Source organism: Cokeromyces recurvatus, assembly GCF_025118155.1.
Source record: "Cokeromyces recurvatus strain NRRL 2243 chromosome Unknown BX663scaffold_9, whole genome shotgun sequence".
In the NCBI taxonomy this organism is placed as follows: domain Eukaryota; kingdom Fungi; phylum Mucoromycota; class Mucoromycetes; order Mucorales; family Mucoraceae; genus Cokeromyces; species Cokeromyces recurvatus.
The window spans coordinates 334,431-353,538 of record NW_026251395.1 but is presented as its reverse complement, the minus strand read 5'-3'; the positions used below and the strand labels follow the sequence as shown (position 1 = coordinate 353,538).

The 19,108-nt window shown below is 30.5% G+C and overlaps 5 protein-coding genes across 5 annotated transcripts; 3 read left to right on the top strand and 2 right to left on the bottom strand.

Moving 5' to 3' along the window:
• Nucleotides 1–1,851: 1,851 nt before the first annotated feature.
• Nucleotides 1,852–5,227, top strand: BX663DRAFT_349153 (uncharacterized protein). The gene is made up of 9 exons (XM_051522167.1): nt 1,852–2,128; nt 2,191–2,234; nt 2,298–2,334; nt 2,395–2,838; nt 2,899–3,695; nt 3,768–3,863; nt 3,938–4,057; nt 4,115–4,432; nt 4,496–5,227. Exons 1-9 carry the CDS (start codon nt 2,051–2,053, stop codon nt 4,881–4,883), a joined length of 2,322 nt encoding a protein of 773 aa, XP_051383903.1. The 5' UTR covers nt 1,852–2,050; the 3' UTR covers nt 4,884–5,227.
• On the bottom strand, nt 5,023–5,503 carry BX663DRAFT_505684 (uncharacterized protein). Its single transcript, XM_051527106.1, has 2 exons — nt 5,291–5,503; nt 5,023–5,215 (listed from the first exon to the last, which is right to left on the bottom strand). Exons 1-2 carry the CDS (start codon nt 5,439–5,441, stop codon nt 5,202–5,204), a joined length of 165 nt encoding a protein of 54 aa, XP_051383902.1. The 5' UTR covers nt 5,442–5,503; the 3' UTR covers nt 5,023–5,201.
• A 563-nt stretch (nt 5,504–6,066) lies between these two features.
• Nucleotides 6,067–9,524, top strand: BX663DRAFT_470909 (glycine dehydrogenase). The gene is made up of 3 exons (XM_051524138.1): nt 6,067–6,600; nt 6,691–7,017; nt 7,172–9,524. The coding sequence occupies exons 1-3, from the start codon at nt 6,151–6,153 to the stop codon at nt 9,404–9,406; spliced, it is 3,012 nt and encodes a 1,003-aa protein (XP_051383901.1). The 5' UTR covers nt 6,067–6,150; the 3' UTR covers nt 9,407–9,524.
• On the bottom strand, nt 9,525–12,890 carry BX663DRAFT_505679 (uncharacterized protein). Its single transcript, XM_051527105.1, has 16 exons — nt 12,774–12,890; nt 12,665–12,717; nt 12,476–12,592; nt 12,347–12,412; nt 12,205–12,290; nt 12,035–12,127; nt 11,809–11,973; nt 11,693–11,746; nt 11,563–11,640; nt 11,480–11,495; nt 11,333–11,421; nt 11,226–11,259; nt 10,718–11,150; nt 9,886–10,622; nt 9,700–9,799; nt 9,525–9,633 (listed from the first exon to the last, which is right to left on the bottom strand). The coding sequence occupies exons 1-16, from the start codon at nt 12,827–12,829 to the stop codon at nt 9,537–9,539; spliced, it is 2,274 nt and encodes a 757-aa protein (XP_051383900.1). The 5' UTR covers nt 12,830–12,890; the 3' UTR covers nt 9,525–9,536.
• A 2,469-nt stretch (nt 12,891–15,359) lies between these two features.
• On the top strand, nt 15,360–16,977 carry BX663DRAFT_470907 (transmembrane amino acid transporter protein-domain-containing protein). The gene is made up of 3 exons (XM_051524137.1): nt 15,360–15,630; nt 15,707–16,233; nt 16,331–16,977. Exons 1-3 carry the CDS (start codon nt 15,428–15,430, stop codon nt 16,939–16,941), a joined length of 1,341 nt encoding a protein of 446 aa, XP_051383899.1. The 5' UTR covers nt 15,360–15,427; the 3' UTR covers nt 16,942–16,977.
• The last annotated feature ends 2,131 nt before the right edge of the window (nt 16,978–19,108 follow it).

The window sequence follows — 19,108 nt, the reverse complement described above, 5'->3', positions numbered from 1 at the left end:
TTACGATGGCAATAGTAGCTAATGTATGAACTATGCACATGATGTAACGATGAGTTTTGGTTTTGTCTGCTATAGCAGTCCATAATGGACAAGCAATGGCTGAAATAAAAGGTGCTATTATAATAAATGATATTTTTTTTTTTTTGAGAAGGATAATTTAAAGAGATTAATTTGTTTTTTGTTTTTTTTGTTTTTTTTTTCTTTTACCTATTGCTACGAGTAAACCAATTTGATCACTCTTTAAACCTAATTGAGATGAATAAAATAAAGCAAGATAAACAGGAGCAGAACCTTGACATGCAAACAAGAAAGTGTATAGTAGCTTGGGTACAAGATAAGGCATGTCTGTCTCCTCTTTTCTTTGTTACTAGTTTCCTTTTACTATTATTGTTAAACGTATACAACAAGAAAAAGCATAAAAAAAAAACTTGGTATGAAGTAATTTTCCAATTTCATCACCACGTTGTGACCAGTAAAAAAAAAAAAAAAAAAAAAAAAAAAAAAAAAAAAAAAAAAAACTTTAAATTGATTTGCTTGTCTCTATTGTTAACAATATAATAATCTACGCCATCCTTTTCCTCTTTAAGCTTTGTAAACCAGATATAAAAAAAAATAAACTTTTTAGCCAAAACATTGGTATATAAAAATAAGGCTTAATAATAAAAGCCCATTCATATATAAATAATTATCTTTCGCTATTCTATACAAAGGTTTTATTCAAGGATTACCATATACTAAAGTAAAGTAATAATCATCTTAAAAGCTAACATTGCTTTATAGTTTTTTACTTATTTTATTTGTACATATAAATAAAGCTTTTAATTAGTGTCATTTTTAGATAAGATTTCATCGTGAAAGCTATTTTTATTCTTTATCGATAAAGACAAAAATGACTCTTCTTGTTTACCTTTAATAAGAGTCCTTCTTAGTTATGGCAGCCTTATAGTCGATAAGGTAAAAAAAAAAATCTTCAAGATAAACTATTGTCACTTTTAATACTTTTTTATTAATGATTTGATGATGGCTTGGGATTTATTTACTGCTTGAGAGCTCTCTGCTATTACTAGTGTATCTTTTACAGACTTTTGATAAATGATATCAAAAAGTATTTTACCGGTTGTATATTTAATGTCTTTATAACAAAAGATGATTTAGATGTCAGTATAAAATAGGGGAGAGGGTACACTTTATCCCCTTACTTTTATGATGCAACTATCATCAAAATCAATAAAGAATACAGTATAAAGCGCATCTTCTTTTTAATATTTAGAATTGAATGATAGATAGGCTTGAATCTTAAAAGAGACAGATATTAAACTTAATTTCTTAAAGACAAAAGCCATAGATTGACGCTCTTTGTAGATGAATGGAGACCACCAACAGAGCATTTACCTTCGATTTATTAAGAATATACGGGGATAAGTCATGAATGAGATATTACTAAAAGGATAACTAGCAGATCTATATGTTGAAGAATAGTTAATGGTAAAGAATATAAATGCAATTATTTTAACCACTTTTAGCTCATTCTTTATACTGTATTAATGAAGAGTAAAGTGTGCTGTTAATAATAATAACAAAAGGATCAGATATGAAAAAATAACACCAACTCTACTAAGCAAGTAGCCTCTGCTAATTGTAAAGAATTGATATCAAAAGATATATTTTTCCTTGATTAAAATTAGATAATTTATCCTTCATTCTTTGAGAGTATAAATAATAAAAGCGATAGTTTACTTTTCTTTAAGAGCGAATTTAACCATTTCATGTTCACAAATAACTTTTAAAAATCCGCATTTTAGAAAAAAAAAAATTATGATACTTTCACTGTTTTTCTTTCTCGTTGTCAAACCTAAACAAAGTATTTATGGTTAAAGGTATCCTAAGCAAGACATACACATCATATAAACCTTTTTTTTATTTTTCATATTATTAACAAAGGTTTTAGCTAACACTAAGGTCTATGTTTATCCATTCATATCTGAGGAGGAGATCGATAGATATTCTGTACATTTAAAGTATATATTCTTATTGTTGTCATCAATTAATAATGTACTTATTTATAATCTTAACTAGGCGTTTAGAAGACAAAACAAATACATCAATAACATTTAATTTTGATGAAAGAGTAAATTAAATTGGTATATTTATTTATTTATTTTCATTGGTAACTAATTATTTCATAAATAGTATTTCGACATTACAGGTTCAGATCAGGAAGAATGTTCCAAAGCGTAATTAAAACGAAATATACATGCTTTTTTTTTTTGTCTATTCACATTTCTCAACTCCTATAGTGAACAAATAATATGTCAAAATCTTTTATCTCGTTTCGTAATAAAAAATAAATGTCTTATTGATAGTCTCACTGATACTGATTCAAACATTTTATAGAATGAAAAAATTGATTCCAATTACATGCAAGGAACATTTGAAGACATGTCAAGTTTATGCAAACATGTTCAAATGATTAATGAGAACCCTTCCACACCTATACCGTATCATCTAAAAATTAATGGATCAGTACGCTTGTTTGAAGAATCGGATGACGAACCAGCTTTTAGCGATCATATACCTGATCAAAATGAAGATTATAATAACGATGAAAATGAGGGAATAATCAGCCAAATATTTGTTATTTCGCCTAAAATAAAGAATATTAACAGTTTCTTAAATGGGCCTCCACAGCATAATATGTTGTCTGCTGATTATATAAGTATTATTTCAGACATGACAGGCGCCTCATGTTCACTTAATGAACGTAACATACGTATTACTGGAACTGAAAATGTTGTCAAAAATGCTTATAATAGATTTCATGTGTTACAAAAGACTTTTGTAAATGTAGAATTAAACCAATTTGAATTAATATCTAATGGGATCTATTATATTATTTAGATTGGACAACTAAAGACTAATATTAGTGCATGCATCCATTATCCAACTTTATCTAATCATTATGGTCTTTATTTTTGTAACCTGCGCAATTATAAACATAAAAACTTTGTACATTTACAATTGGATTATGATGATGATGATGTATCTAATCTTTATGTCATGTTACCAATATTCAGAAATCCAAGGACAAATGAATATGATCCACCAAAAGATATGATTACTCTAAATTCATACTATCAATTTCGGAAAAGAGAAGAGCAAATAAAAAAGGAAAAAATAATGGAGTTAAACAATACAATGAATGAGCTAGCTATAGCCACTAACACTGTTAAATCAAAATGCCAAGTACGGTCGTCTTCTTCTTCTTCCAATTTTTCTATTCAATCAGATTCACCACCGAAACCAAATTCTATTCAGTTAACAGAAATTACTACAGAATTATACAGAATGCCAGAGTGGGGAATGGATCGTAATTTCACTTCTGTTTATAATACTGGTAAATTGGAATATTTAAGTTCTGAACGACTTGCTCGTGCATTTACACCACCACCTCCACCACCATCATCATCAATACCTCTCTCAGCTGATATTACACTATTATTAAAAGACTTTCCAGCATTAACATCTACTTCGAGACCTTCCTCACCTACTTCTACTGCCTCTTCTACTAGCAGTAAGAGCAAATATAAACCAAAATTAAACTTGGATAAGCCTAAGGCGCGTAGAGTAATGCGAATTATACCTCAAAAAGCAGCAGCGACTCATATGTCCATGCCAGCACGTATTTTAATGGATAGGTACAGAGAAAAAAAAATATGAATTATTGAATTAAGTTTATTTCCATTTACTTAAAAAAAAATGTTGTATAGGGTGAAGAATTATAATTATAATACTATTAGAGATTCGTTGGTCACCGGATTAGAGTCGGTAAGAGGATTCAAAGGAGAAATAAGATTATCTGCAAAGTAGGTTTCTTTTCTTTTCTTTTTTTTTTTGGCTTATTTATAAGCAGTAACTTATTGAACTATGCTACATCTAGAATCGGTAAAGTGTTATGGAATGTAAAAAGACCAGAGGTTCTTGGAAAAGTATGGGAATATGAAGAAATTAAAGATATTGTCATGAAAGAATTAGGTACAGCTCCAAAATTCACTAAAATGTAAGTTTTTAATCCTAATATAAATCTTATATTTATTAAGCATTCGTTAAATATTAGGACTACCATGGATGAAGAAATTATTAGCCTTATAGTTTCCAATGCATTGAGTACAGCACCCTATAATAAAACGTCTATTTATGAATTTCATTGTGCAGCACGTAATCAACCTAATGGACGCTATAAGCCTGTCATTTTATATATGAACGAAGGGATACTTGATATACGAAAAGTAGCTATAAATGAGAAAAAAGTAACAGAAATAAATTGGGTGTCATTGGATCGAAAATATGATTTTCAACTTTCGTTAACTACTAAACAATTAATTAGAAGTGATGTAAAACCCTTTACGACATTCAATAAATGGATATCGATTAGGTAAGAATATCTATCTATCTAAAAAAAAATTTGTTTTTCTTTTTTTAATCTTTTTATTTATAGCCCTATCACGCGTTTAATGTCATTTCAAAATGTGCCAAAGTTTTTAACCGTAGAGCACGTCATATTAAAACAAACAACTCGATACAGAAGTGTATTCCCTTTTATTGTCGAAGTGACTCGGGTTGAAAGATTGTGTATGATCCCTGTTCCTGGTACACAAAAAATCAATGCACAACCTGGAAAAGGAGAGGCCTGGTACGACTTTGAAATAATTAATACGCTTTATAATACACATTTTAAGGCAAACTTGGACTTGGAAATTGGGGATGAAGCGCCTTGGACAGTAGAAGATATTTTACAAACGGGAACATCCATGGATATTATTAATAGCTTTGTTAAATGTTTATTAACGCATATTGAAAAGATTGAAAATGGATTTAAAGAATAGTTTTTTTTTTTATCTTATTTTATTATCATTTTTATTATTTAGCTTATACTTTAATACCCTTCTTTTTTCTTTTTTTTTGAAGAAAAAAAAATAGCTGTAACAATATGTCAATAAAGGTTCTTTTTTTCTTTCTTTTTTTCTTGATAATAAAAAGTTTCTTAATAAAATAGAGCCTATAATTATCATCTGAAAGCCAGCAATAGCAACGATCAATAAATTCTGAATATAGATCACAGTACGATAGAAAGTCAATAGACTAAATATAAACATATACAAATACATATTTATATACAGTGTTTACTTGTACTGAGTATTCACTTATTTGTCCATTTCTATATTGTGCATTATAGGAAACTATAAATTATATAGATTATATAAAGCCGTCTATTTTTATTACTATTACATACCAGATACTGCAATAAGTATGATAACTTGAACTAAAAATTCAATAGTTAATATAATCTTCTTCATTACAGTACTAGTAAATAATAGTTTTATAATTTTGTTGTCCTTTGCATTGAGGTATAATATGAAATTTGAGACAAAAAAAAGAGGCATAATTTCTGAAATTAAATGAATATGAAAGGCTCTAAATACTTGACAAGTAAATAGAAGAAAAGGGATTACAGAAGATAAAGTAAGCTTATCTTCTTTTATATATAAATACATATATAATATCAAAAAAAAAGGTAGGTGTATAATACAGACCTAGTATTTAAATCAGATGAATAGATTATATATTAAATGCACGGTGTAAACTTTATATCTTTGTTTCATCTATTAAACAGTTTTATTGATATATAATCATCGTCATATGATATTCGAAAAAAGGATACAAATAGTGTATAAAAGAAAGGAAAGGGGGACAAAAAAAATCAAGCCAATAAAATATGTAATAATTAGCAATATATTTTCTTTAAATACATGTTCTTCATCAAGAAGTAAGAAGAATGAGAAAAAAAGGAAAAAAAAAAAAAAGAAAAGGGAAATTACTATTAAGGCGATTTTTTTTCATAAAAAAAAATTCGTGACTACTTTGACAGAGTGGACGTACTCGGGGACAATATGTTACCTGTAATGGTAGGTGGATCAAATCTTGCTTCCCCTATAGATGGAAACTTTCCAAGTATCTATAACGAAATAAATAGTAATTGTTTTTTTTTTTTTAAAAAAAAAAGGAAACCCACCTTTTATTTCTTTTCTTCTTCATATATCATAAATAGTCTTTGAACTATTTTTTTTTTTTTTGCCTTTCTCTTTTATTAAGATGTTGTCCCGTATTGCGATAAGAAGTACTATTTCACGTACTATACAACAACAGCAACGCTTAGCAGTGCCTCGGATAGTGGTAAGATCAACACAATCTATTCGTTTTCAACATACAATAAAGCCTTCTGTTTCAAAAATTGCTCCTCTCGATACATTTCCTCGTCGTCATATTGGTTCACACGGTAAAGATGTTGCAGAAATGCTGAAACAGTTGGGTGTAAAAGATATTGATGAGATGCTCACAAGGACTATTCCCTCCGCAATTCGATCCCCAAAGCCTTTGGCTGTAGGTGAAGGTATGTCTGAAAGTCAGTTATTGAAACGTCTCAAGAGCATTGCATCCAAAAACAAAATCTATCGCTCATATATTGGTCAAGGCTATACCGATACCATTGTACCCAATGTCATTTTGCGTAACATTTTAGAGAACCCCGCTTGGTATACACAGGTAAAATATAAAGATAAAATTGGAGGGATTTACTAGGAGTATTAATAGACACAAATGTATATGCATATACATATATCTCTTATAAAATAGTATACTCCTTATCAACCGGAAATTGCTCAGGGGCGTTTAGAATCACTTTTAAATTATCAAACACTTGTCAGTGATTTAACTGGATTGCCTATTGCTAATGCATCATTATTGGACGAGGGTACAGCTGCAGCTGAGGCAATGCTTATGTGTTGGCAAGCAGGTCGCCGTAAAAGAAATTTATTTGTTGTTGATGAAAATTGTCACCCTCAAACAATTGCTTGTCTTAAAACACGTGCTGAATCTTTCAATATAGAAATTGTGATAGCAGATACTCTTCATTACAATTTTGATGAAAATAAAAATAAGCTTTGTGGTGTTTTGTTACAGGTAATTAAATATTGCACAGAGTGATCATGGAGAGAATCTTTTTTTTTCTTTTTAAAAAAAAGAAAATCCATGAACATTCCTAGAGAATATATGTATTTATGTATCCTAATTTTTATTATTATTTTTTTTTAATTGAACTCATGTTCATTCATAGTATCCTGATACACGAGGCTCAGTTAAGGACTATGAAATATTAACAAAGAATATTCATGCAGCTGGAGGTCAAGTTGTTGTTGCTACTGATTTGATGGCCTTGACCTTACTCAAATCTCCTGGAGAGTTTGGTGCTGATATCGCTCTTGGTAATTCCCAACGATTTGGTGTTCCTATGGGCTTTGGTGGTCCTCATGCTGCCTTTTTCGCCTGTAAAGATGAACATAAACGTCGTATGCCTGGTAGAATAATTGGTGTCTCAAAGGATGCGGATGGGAACCCTGCCTATCGTCTTGCACTTCAAACAAGAGAGCAACATATTCGTAGGGAGAAGGCTACAAGTAATATTTGTACTGCACAAGCTCTTTTAGCCAATATGTCAGCTATGTATGCTATCTACCATGGTCCTGAGGGCCTAAAGGCTATTGCTCAACGTATCAATAATTTAACTTCTATTTTAGCCAAGGGCATTCGTGAGTCAGGTTATGTTATTGAAAACGATGACAACTTCTTTGATACCTTATCTATCAAGGTCGGTCATTCTTCAGCTATTCTTCAGAAAGCTGCTGCTGCTGGCATTAATCTCCGAGCTATTGACAACAATACAGTTAGTATCACTCTCGATGAAGCTGTTACTCAAGATGAAATTGTAAGATTACTTCAAGTATTCCAGAAGGGGGACACCGCTACTGCTATGACAATTGAAAAGCTTTCTACTATCCTTAATACTCAAACAGTCACCTTCCCTCATCAACTACAACGTACCTCACCCTATCTGCAGCATCCTGTTTTCAACTCTTATCACTCTGAGACTGAAATGCTTCGTTACATTCATCATCTTGAAAGTAAAGATTTATCATTGGTTCATTCCATGATTGCACTTGGCAGTTGCACAATGAAATTAAACGCTACAACAGAGATGATTCCCATAACGTGGCCTGAATTCTCCAACATTCACCCTTTTGCACCTGTTGAGCAAACGGAGGGCTACCTTGCAATGCTTGATGAACTCGCTGATGATTTAAAGGAGATTACAGGTTTCAAGGGTGTCTCGTTGCAACCTAATTCGGGTGCACAAGGTGAGTATGCTGGCCTTCGTGTCATTCGTGCCTATCATCAAGCTCGTGGGGAAAGTGAACGCAATGTTTGCTTAATTCCAATCTCTGCACATGGAACAAATCCTGCCTCTGCTGCTATGTCTGGTATGGATGTCGTGATCGTTCAATGTGATAACAAGGGTAATCTCGATATGGAGGATTTAAAGGCCAAAGCTGAAAAGCATAAAGATCGCTTAGCAGCCATCATGATCACTTATCCTTCTACCTTTGGTATCTTTGAACATGGTGTCTCGGAGGCTTGCAACATAGTACATGAAAATGGCGGTCTTGTTTATTTAGATGGCGCCAACTTGAATGCTCAAATTGGTCTCACAAAACCGGCAGAGATTGGTGCTGATGTTTGTCATATGAATTTACATAAAACATTTTGTATCCCTCATGGTGGTGGTGGACCCGGCATGGGTCCCATTGCTTGTACCAAGGAGCTTGAGCCTTATTTACCCGGTCACCCCGTTGTAGCATGTGGCGGACAAAATGCGATTGGTCCTATTTCAGCAGCACCTTACGGCTCTGCCTCTATTTTACCTATTTCCTGGGCCTATATTAAAATGATGGGAGGTGACGGCCTCACTCAGTCTACTCAACTTGCCATCTTGAATGCCAACTATATGGCTAGTCGACTCCGAAACCATTATGAAATCCTCTATACGAATAACAATGGTATGTGCGGACACGAATTCATTGTAGACATCCGACCCTTTGTGGAGTATGGTATTGAGGCCATTGATGTTGCTAAACGTCTTCAAGATTATGGTTTCCATAGCCCTACTATGTCTTGGCCTGTTACTAATACTTTGATGATTGAACCAACCGAGTCCGAAAGCAAACCAGAGCTCGATCGCTTTTGTGATGCCATGATCTCCATTCGTAACGAGATCCAGCAGGTGATAGATGGTAAATTGCCTAAGCGTGATAACATGTTGAATAGAGCTCCTCATTCTATCAAGACATTAATGGCTGATAAATGGGATCGTCCTTACAGTCGTCAGGTAGCTGCATTCCCAATGCCTTACCTTCGTGAAAAGAAGTTTTGGCCATCTGTCTCACGTGTAGATGATGCTTATGGTGACCGTAATTTGATGTGTACTTGCCCTTCTCCTGAAGAATATGTAAACTAGAAATTTACTTTAGATATCATTCAATATTTATTTAAAATTTATTCTCGCTTTACTGTATAATATAGATTTCACTTTTTTTTCATAATAAATTTTTCTTTATTAATAACATCATTAATGAAGGGGTATAAGTTTATTTATATGCTTTTTTTTTTTCAAACTTTTTCCAATTTTTTGGTCTTGATGGTTTTTGGTATCTTGTATATAATTTTATTGGAATAGCTGAAGGCCTGTTAATGAATTAAAAAAAAATAATAATTAGATTAAAATATGCATTTAAATATTATATTACAAACCTTCCGTGTGCACATTGAAACGGAAAATTGCATGCTGATAGTTTTTGGATAATAGTTTTGCATTGCTCCAAACTCAGTTCATCATTAAACATAATCGCATCTATTATTAAAAAAAAAAAAAAAAGGTATTTATTAATAAAGCAATCCTTCACCCCTCCATCTTTTTTTTTTCATCTTATACTTTACTTCTACAAGCTTTTGATTTCAAAATCTCTGTTATACCTTTTGGACATGTCCTGGCAGTTAGTATTTCATCTGTTTGTTCCATAATCCAGTATAAATGGTCTCTAATAATGTCTTTCAAAATATGATGATTTGTAATGCATTTATCAATAATGGCTCTTGGTAGTCTCGTTATATAAACTTGATTTGACTTTATTTTCTGATGATTATCCGGTTTTGCAAAAAATCGAGATTGTGATAGTAAAACAGTTTCAGAGCTTGACTGTAAATCATCTATAATGATATGAATGCCCCATATTTTAAAGTAATTTAGCACATGATCTGACATAAGCCATTGAATCTCGTTTAAATCAAAGTCAAGTTGAATAACTGGCTCAAGTGTAACTATCTCAAAATTTTCATATATTTCTTCCAACTTGATTCTTTCATCTGCAGCATGCTGATCAAAAATAATTAAATGTTGAGTGTTGAGTAATTTGACAGCAATAAATTTTTTGTCAATTTGACCCAACACTTGAATATGATGCAAGTCATGTTTTGTTAGTTTGTAAGGTATATCTATACAGGTAGAATGGGAGAAAACTTTTCGGTGTTTGCTATGGTCTGTCTGCTGAATTGTATTTATGTCTATTAGTGTATCAGAATAGGACCTTTCAGCTCGTTTTAAACTTGATCTATCGATTTTGTCCTGGTGACTGGATATTTCTACAGGAGAGTTTTCTAGTTCTGATGAATAGTATCTAAAGCAAAAAAAAAAAAAAAAAAAAAAAAAAAAAAAAAAAAAAAAACTTGGTATACACTTCTTTAATGATGAAAGCTACAGGGTTAAACTTACGAACTACCAGTCCTTGGATCTATGTACATTGCTTCGTTTCTATTAGGATCCCACCAAGTTATAAAACTACTATTAGGTGTTTGTTTGATTTTAGAGTCATTTTTCGAGGTTAACTGACTATGATTACTGTTATCAGTTATTGAAGGAACAATAAAAGGTGAATGAGAAGGGGGATGATTTTTATTAATTATACTTTTATCTACAGTTGAAGTGTTTGTTAACCTTGGGCGTTTTATCTTTTTTTGTTGAGGACTTTCAATTAAAAAGCCTGAACTCTTCAAAAATTGAGTAGTGATTTCTTTCAGTACAGATGCAATAGTTTCAAGTGGTTTAAAATGGGTTAACAGTCCTAAATATGAATTGATTTCGTAATTACTCCAAGTAGGACACGAAAACTGAATTACATAAATGGGATATTTTTGTATGAATCGACCTAATAAAAAAGGTTAAATGCATGTTACTATATATGTGTATATATATTATAAATTTAAAAGATTATGTAGGATACCTCTGCTTTTTAGTGGTGTTATTTGAACTTTCTCCTATATTAAATAGATAACTTTTAGCGATGACTCCATAGTTAGCAAATAAAAGAAGTACACAATATATACATACTGTATTTATTGCAAAACTACTAGAAGAGAATAGATCAGATACAATCTTGTATAGTTCATTTGTAGAAGGTACAATGTAATTATTAATATCTAGTAAATGATATATTTAATATGATAAAGATACTCAAATTATAATATCTTTTCTTACAAATATATTGCTGAGACTATAATAACAGATAAGTATATGTATCAATACATGAGATACTAAATATGATTAGACTTGTAACTAACCTTATTTGGGTAACTTTGTGTGGAGAAGAATCCTGTTATTTCTAGATTATTTTTATGGATGTTGATAGGCTGCGCATACTAAATATATTAAAGTTAAAATTATAGACTTTTTTTTTTTTTTCTGTGATACCTTTGACATATCTTGACCAAATAACTGTCTAAATATATCTAAACTTGTATGCGCCTGGTTCAGATAAAGGTTAACATTTATTCATATTAACGATTGTACTATTTTTTTTCATTTACTTTTTTTGTTGACACTATTTTCATATTACGATTACTATCAATAAGAGTAAAACTGACATGATGGAAACAAAGTGCAAACGTAATTACAAGTCGTTTCACAGACTCCATTGTGACGACATGCTGATAAGAGGAAGAACTTTGTTGATATTTTCGTCTAACAGGAACCTGTGTGTAATAACAATATATAATGTTATATTATTATAAGCACACTAGTATATTCTACTACCTTGTAAAACAAATCTCGCACAATGACACTAGTACCTGGATAATTTTTTCGAGTATGTTTAGATGGTGATATTTCTCCGACAAGCTTACTATCCTATATGACCAAAATGAGAACATATAATTTTAACTTTTCTTTTTTTTTTTTTTTTTTTTTTTTTTTTTTTTTTCTACCCTCCAAAAACCTTCGAATGTTTCTTTTGACAGATAATGTCTTGATATTATTTGAGTTAGGGACATATTAGTAATAGCAGCTAAAGCTATTTTTTTTTTATTGTTAAAAATAGAAGACAGAGGCATCATTTTCATTGTATACCTTCTCCCCGAAATCCAAAAGTCTTTAATTGATTTATATCAGAAAGTGCATGACATTTTGAAGTTACTTTTTTTTTTATTTTCAGAATATTTAGTAAAATATATATACAAGTACTTTTTCAAAACTCACCATGTCTTTGGCCTATTTTATCCATATTTTGAATACCGTAGCCATTATCATTTACTTGTAAACTAAATTTCTCAATATCAATATGTATATCAATATTTGTAGCATTTGCATCAAGAGCTATAACATAGTTATTTAATAGTACTTAAAAGAAAGGAGGAAGAAGGAAGAAATTAAAGAACAAGTATTTACCATTATGAATTAGCTCCTTAAGGCATTGAGCTAATGAGCTAATGACTAAAGATCTATTTTAATTTGCATTATAAAATAGACCAACTTTTAGAAAGTGTAAAAAACTCACGATCTTAATCTATTAATAACGTTTGAATCAAGAGGTTGTATACTCTTGAAAGACATGTTCAGCAGATCTATAAATTATTCAAATTAGTAAAATAAGAGAAGAGGTGGTTAATAAAATTGCATTAAGAAACTACATTTTAAAAAGTCACAATAAATCAAAAAATCTGTTCTAAATGCTGCAATTGGTTTATAAAAAAAAAAGAATCGACTGATCATGTTTAGAAAAGATTCAATAATAACAAAATAAGCTTTGTAGTTATTTATGTACTGTATTTATTATCATCTTTATATAGCTTTCATTTATAAAATATACACTATTTGTTTTGATATACCTTTTTGAATAAATGCAAGAAAATTGGTTCACGACTACTAAAAGCTTAAAAAATGACCTATAAAAATTTCAAAGAATAAAAAAAAAAATAAAAAAAAAAAAAAAAATAAATAAAAAAAAAAAAAAATAACAAATGTACTGAAAGGCAAACTTACATGTGAAATTAATTTTAGACTTACGGATTCGCTATAAAAAAAAAGATGTCGTCTTTGCAGAAAGGAGTTCGCAAAACCTTTTGACTTAGAAAGACATATAATAGATGTTCATAGAATTTCTTGCTCGCTTGTAGAAAAGTGGATGGGTTATTGTATAATTAATGAATCTGAAAAGGAAAATAATACTAAAACCTATCTGGCTTATGCAATTGATTTTGGATTACAATCTGATTCATAAGAAGATATCTTTGACTCTAACTGGTAAAGGGAAGAAGAGTCAGCTGATTCTAGTAACGATGAAGATAATGAATCAGGCTTGGACGAAAAGAAGTTTGAGATGAATATCGAAGAATTCAGTAGCAATAGTTTATTTTAACAAATTGCTAACTGTATTAACTTTTTCGGCAAATTCTATAAATTCTTCTGTGCAGGCGAATTACGACTTGGTTAACGCTGTCAATTGGAATAATTTTACATCACAGACTCAGCTGTTTCCCCATTGGCAATACACGGTCCTATTTGCTTTTGTTGATGGTGATAATGAGATGATATTTCGTAGGATGTTGAAAAAAAAGTTTTTTTGTTCACAATAAAACTGATTTTGAAGCTCTAAAAAAAGGCTTTTGAAAACAAAATATCTTTCAAGCTGCCTCAATTAGATGCTTTGTTTGATTTTCAAAGGCACAATAGTAACCAACTTTCTGCTTTCCTTTTGAAGGAAATTAAAGTTTCTTTGTCAGGAAATCAAACACTTTCTGCTTATATCAGTCTGCCTTCTGATCATTTGAAATTACTTGCTGCTAATTCCAAAAAATCAGGGACATTATTTGCTCTTCCTGACTAAACACTTAATCAATCAATCATTCTGTCTTCAAAAAGGAGAGAAATGGTAGATACACAAGTTTTTCAACAGTCTATGTACATTGTAAACAATATTGATTTTTTTTGTCTGGCGTTTTAGTCGTGTTTAAGCGTGCTCCTGACAACCCGTATTTACTCGCTGAATTATTTCACATGATGAATAGAGTTGACGTGTTTGCTAAAAATAATCAGGTTTTTTCTGAACAAGATTAATAATTACACTGGTATCAAAATTATGCCTAGTAATATAGAGGTAGACAGCTTTTTAACAGTGGTCATTATTCCTCATTTCATGAAGTGTTAAATTTGTGACAAAGATGGAAATACAAATCAGTTGACGACTCTACTATAGGATCGGAATTGTTGCTATCATCTTGTTTACTAATGTTAAGTCTAGAAATCGATCAAAGCAGTACAACGTGTACGAAATTTGGTCAATAAAATGCGGCGCTCTCTCCTTTGAGGAACGATACTTGATCGAAAATATACACTTTTTAGCTGCAATCCCTAAAAAAGGAAGATGCGAAAGAAACAGCCTTTCCTTTTATCAACAATTGTAAAAGACTTCAAGAGACTGAAAAATGGTGTGGACTTGTACTCTGCAAAAGATAATCAAGATGTTCTGGCAATTTTGCCGCTTCTCTGGACTGAGGCTGGTACTCCCTATCACTCTGGACTTTATAATTTGCTCACCCCTACTATTCTTTACACATACTGCAAGAACGATTTTCAGGGTGGTTGTCTACTTGCCAGAAGAAGTCTAACAAGCCTCTTTTCCTCATTCAACGAATTAAAGATTGTATACAAGATTGGCATGCATGTATAATTTAATGACTTTTACTACATAAATCTGCACAAATTTGATTTGTACTTTCTCCCCCCCCTCCTTTACTTTATTAGCCTTTAAATTTAAAAATAACAATATAGAGCTTTACATCTTGAAATTTGCCTTTCATATTATTTTTCTCACGTCATATCTTTATAAATAATTTAATTTTTACTTGGTCGTTTGTGTTGCTCAATTTTTTTTTTCTTTTTTTTTTTTTTTTTGATTGAATTACCCCATTTCTCCTCAAACGGCTTGTTTGTGCAACAGATAATTCGATTATTTTTTAGGCCAATTGCATAAGAGCACTAGACTACCAAATTTGGATTTAAATGTCTCCATGGTGATACAAAACTTACAAGATATAATTTAAGCATATTTGAAATTTTTATTTATTTTATTTTATTATACATACATATCTCTATTTTTTGTTAACTCTCTATTTTCCTAATCTAATAGAATTAATACACATATAAAATTAAATGAATAATACTAATATTGAAAAGCCTGATACGCAACATCCACCTACTATCATTTATGAAAAATATCCAGAGGACTCATATGAAGGATCATTTCTTGATGAAAAAATAGAGCATGTACCTGAAGGCACAGCATCTTCTGGAAAGGCTTTATTTATGTTACTTAAAGCTTTTATTGGCACAGGTGTCATTTTCTTACCTGGATCGTAAAGTATATATGCATATTATAGTTTATAGGTTAATAAATATTTATACTATTACTCTTAAAAAAAAAAAAAATAGATTTGTTAGTGGAGGCTTGGTTTTATCAATCATCTTGATGCTTGTTTTGGCCTTGATTTGTGTTGCTGCTTTTCAAATTTTAGTAAAGGCACAACAGCAAATTGGTGGTTCTTATGGTGACGTTGCTCAACATCTTTATGGTGCTTGGTTAAGACATCTTATTCATTTCTTTCTTTGTATCTCTCAAATGGGATTTGTTGCATCCTATTTGATTTTTATTTCAGAGAATATTGGAATTGTTGTGGATAGTTTAAATAATTGTAACGCGCCTTTTGAAGCTAAATATTATATTTGGATAGTGCTTATTGCGATTATTCCCATTACCTGGGTTAGAAAAATTGCACGTTTATCCTATTTTGCTATTGTAGCAGATATCTTTATTGCTTTTGGTCTAATTTGTATCCTTTATTTTTGTTCAAATCAAATTGCTCATCATGGTATTGGTAATAATATTATTTTGGTCAATCAGAATAGCTTTGGTCTCATGATAGGTACAGCTGTCTTTTCTTATGAAGGCATAGGCATGGGTAAAATACAAATACATATACATATAATTATGTAAAAAGAAAAAAAAACAATTGCATATAAGAAAAGAAAAACTAATATACATAATTTTCTTTATAGTATTACCTATTGTTCAAGGTATGAAAGATCCAAAAAAGTTCCCAATGGTTTTAAACATTGGTATGTTGATTTGTACACTTATTTTCACTCTTATTGGTGCTATTGGTTACATTGCATTTGGCGATATCACTCAAGCAAGCGTTGTAGCTAATATTCCACGCATACCTTTATCAATTACTGTCCAGATTCTATATGCAATTGCCATGATTCTTACTTCACCCTTCATGTTATATCCTCCTTTAGTCATTATTGAAAGATATATTTTTGGTAATCATTCAGGTAGAAAAAGTGTACGGGTCAAAATGGGAAAAAACTTTATACGTTCCTTGATTCCTATCATTTGTGCTGTCATCAGTTTCTGTGTGGGTTCTAGTAATTTAAACAAGTTTGTTTCGCTTGTGGGTTCAGTCGCTTGTATGCCTCTCTGCTTCATTTTTCCAGGTCTCTTCCACTTTAGGGTGACAACTAAGAGTTACGCAAAGATATTGGACATTATCCTTGTTTTATTTGGCTGGGCCATGATGGTTTATACAATGTATATTAATATTAACTCATGGATTCATCCTTCTTCTACAGGTGTTATAATTAATATGACAAATTGTCAATCCTAATATAATTATATATTTATAAAAAAAAAAAAAAAAAAAAAAAAAAAAAAAAAAAAAAAGAGGTAAATAATCTTCGTTAATCGACATTAGCTTTATCTACTATTCATTATTATATTATTTGTATATAAAACTTATTTAATAAACATGTATACTTTCATATTTAAAATGTATATAATGTTACACACTCATCCTGCTATAATAAATCTTCTTAAATTGAATGATGTAAAATGAAAGTAAAAGAAAGTAATTTAGCGGCAAGTAAATATCAGTTTAAAGGTTCAAGTAAAGTAGTAACATACTTCACTTCTTTTTATAAAGTATTTTTTGTTGGTTTGTTTGTTTGTTTAGGCGTATTCTTCTTTATCATATATTTCTGTATATGTAATGTGGAGAAATATGTATTTTGATTTATATAGAATGATGTTTTATTATTTTCTTTATCAGATAAGTTATATATTTTTCTTATAGACATTTAGTGCTATTTTCTTGTGTTCGTTAGTTTTGCTCAGATGACTTCTCATTATTCTTTTTCAGGGTACCTATTATGATTGCATCTAATTTCTTCCGCTCGTGTTACGAGTTAAGTGAACTAATTATATGCATACGATTAAATACTGCTTCCATATTAATTTTTTTTTTTTTTTTTTTTTTTTAGAATAAAAGTCTTTTCTAATTGAGAACAAGATATCGAATACATCAAAATTTCCCAGGTCGGAATCAATAATAAAAAGAAAAGACTTAACAGTTATGTAGAATACTTCAATAGTCCAGTATTTTAATTCGAATTCAAGTAGAACTTGGCTTTATTTTAAGCATATAATTAATGTTAAAAGAACCTATTGAAAACTTAAAAATAAAATTGATTTTACAGCTAGTGTTCAGTCCAATTGTTAAATGATGGAACCAAGGGTTATTCTCCAAATGTCCTTAGGCTCCCCTATTTCAAAATTCAAATATCCAGATGCAGATTCAGATCTAGAATTCAAAAAAAAAAAAAGCTAATAAGCGATAAAACCTTAGCCAAGAATTTCTTGAGAGCTATTACCAAGTACAATATCAATTATGGGTATTTACTGCAGCCTCTGTTAAAGCAAGGTTCTGTTTCAATTGTATAGGATTCATACGCATTAAATAAATAAAGATATTCTAAAGCATACATCGTCATGTCTATATATTGATATCCACTTGATTGAAAAAAAGTTCAACTTTACGAAATATATAAGATTCAATATCGAATGCATCCATAATTTTACTCTCTTTATAGAGTAATGGAATGTCAGCAAATTCCAAAATAGCTTCTATTGTCTGTCCCATCATATCTAAACAGACTCATGTCAAGTATTTCATGATTAATAAAGACCAATAGCCTTCCTCAAAAAAAGGGGTTTTAAAAATCTTTATCGCCTCTTCCCAATTATTTTTCATCATTATAATGGAAGCCTAATTCATAAGTACAATGATGAAACATACCAACTTCTGATTATACATTCTTACTTGTTTCAATAGCATATTCAAAAGATTATGTTGGAAGGCTGAGGTTACGTGCTATTCGTGAAACACGAGCTATATATGATAATATAAAAATGATGAATGATTTATTAAATATTTTTTATGGTTAAAAAAAATCAAACCCCATTTGAACACATAATAAAGTAATATTGCATTGCCTTAGCAGAAAACAGTATCTTCAAATACAAATTTAATGACTGCATAACAATATGGTCAAATTAGTACCAAGAGAAGGTGTGTGTGTGCGGATGTTTCAGGAAGGATTTTGACATGGTAATCAAGTTCAAAAAAGCATACTGCGTATTGTCAGAGTGTAAAAAAAGTGTCTTTCTACGTTTGTAAGAAATATGGTTAAGTAGAAGAGATAAAGAAGGATCAGCCACAGTTATTTAGATATACACTTTATTTAGGAATTATTAGGACACTTTTTAAAACAAAACAAAATAAAACAAAAGTTTATATAAATTGCAAACAGGCAAAGGAGAAGATAGGATTAGTTCAACAGGAAACAATATACACATATAAATAAATATATGTAAACGAGTCCCTTAGTATAAGAAAGAATAACTAATAAATATATAATAGTGCCATTATTATCTTTAGTCATGATATACTTTCTAGCCATTAGATGCAATAATCGTTTTATTACGCTTCTTGAAGG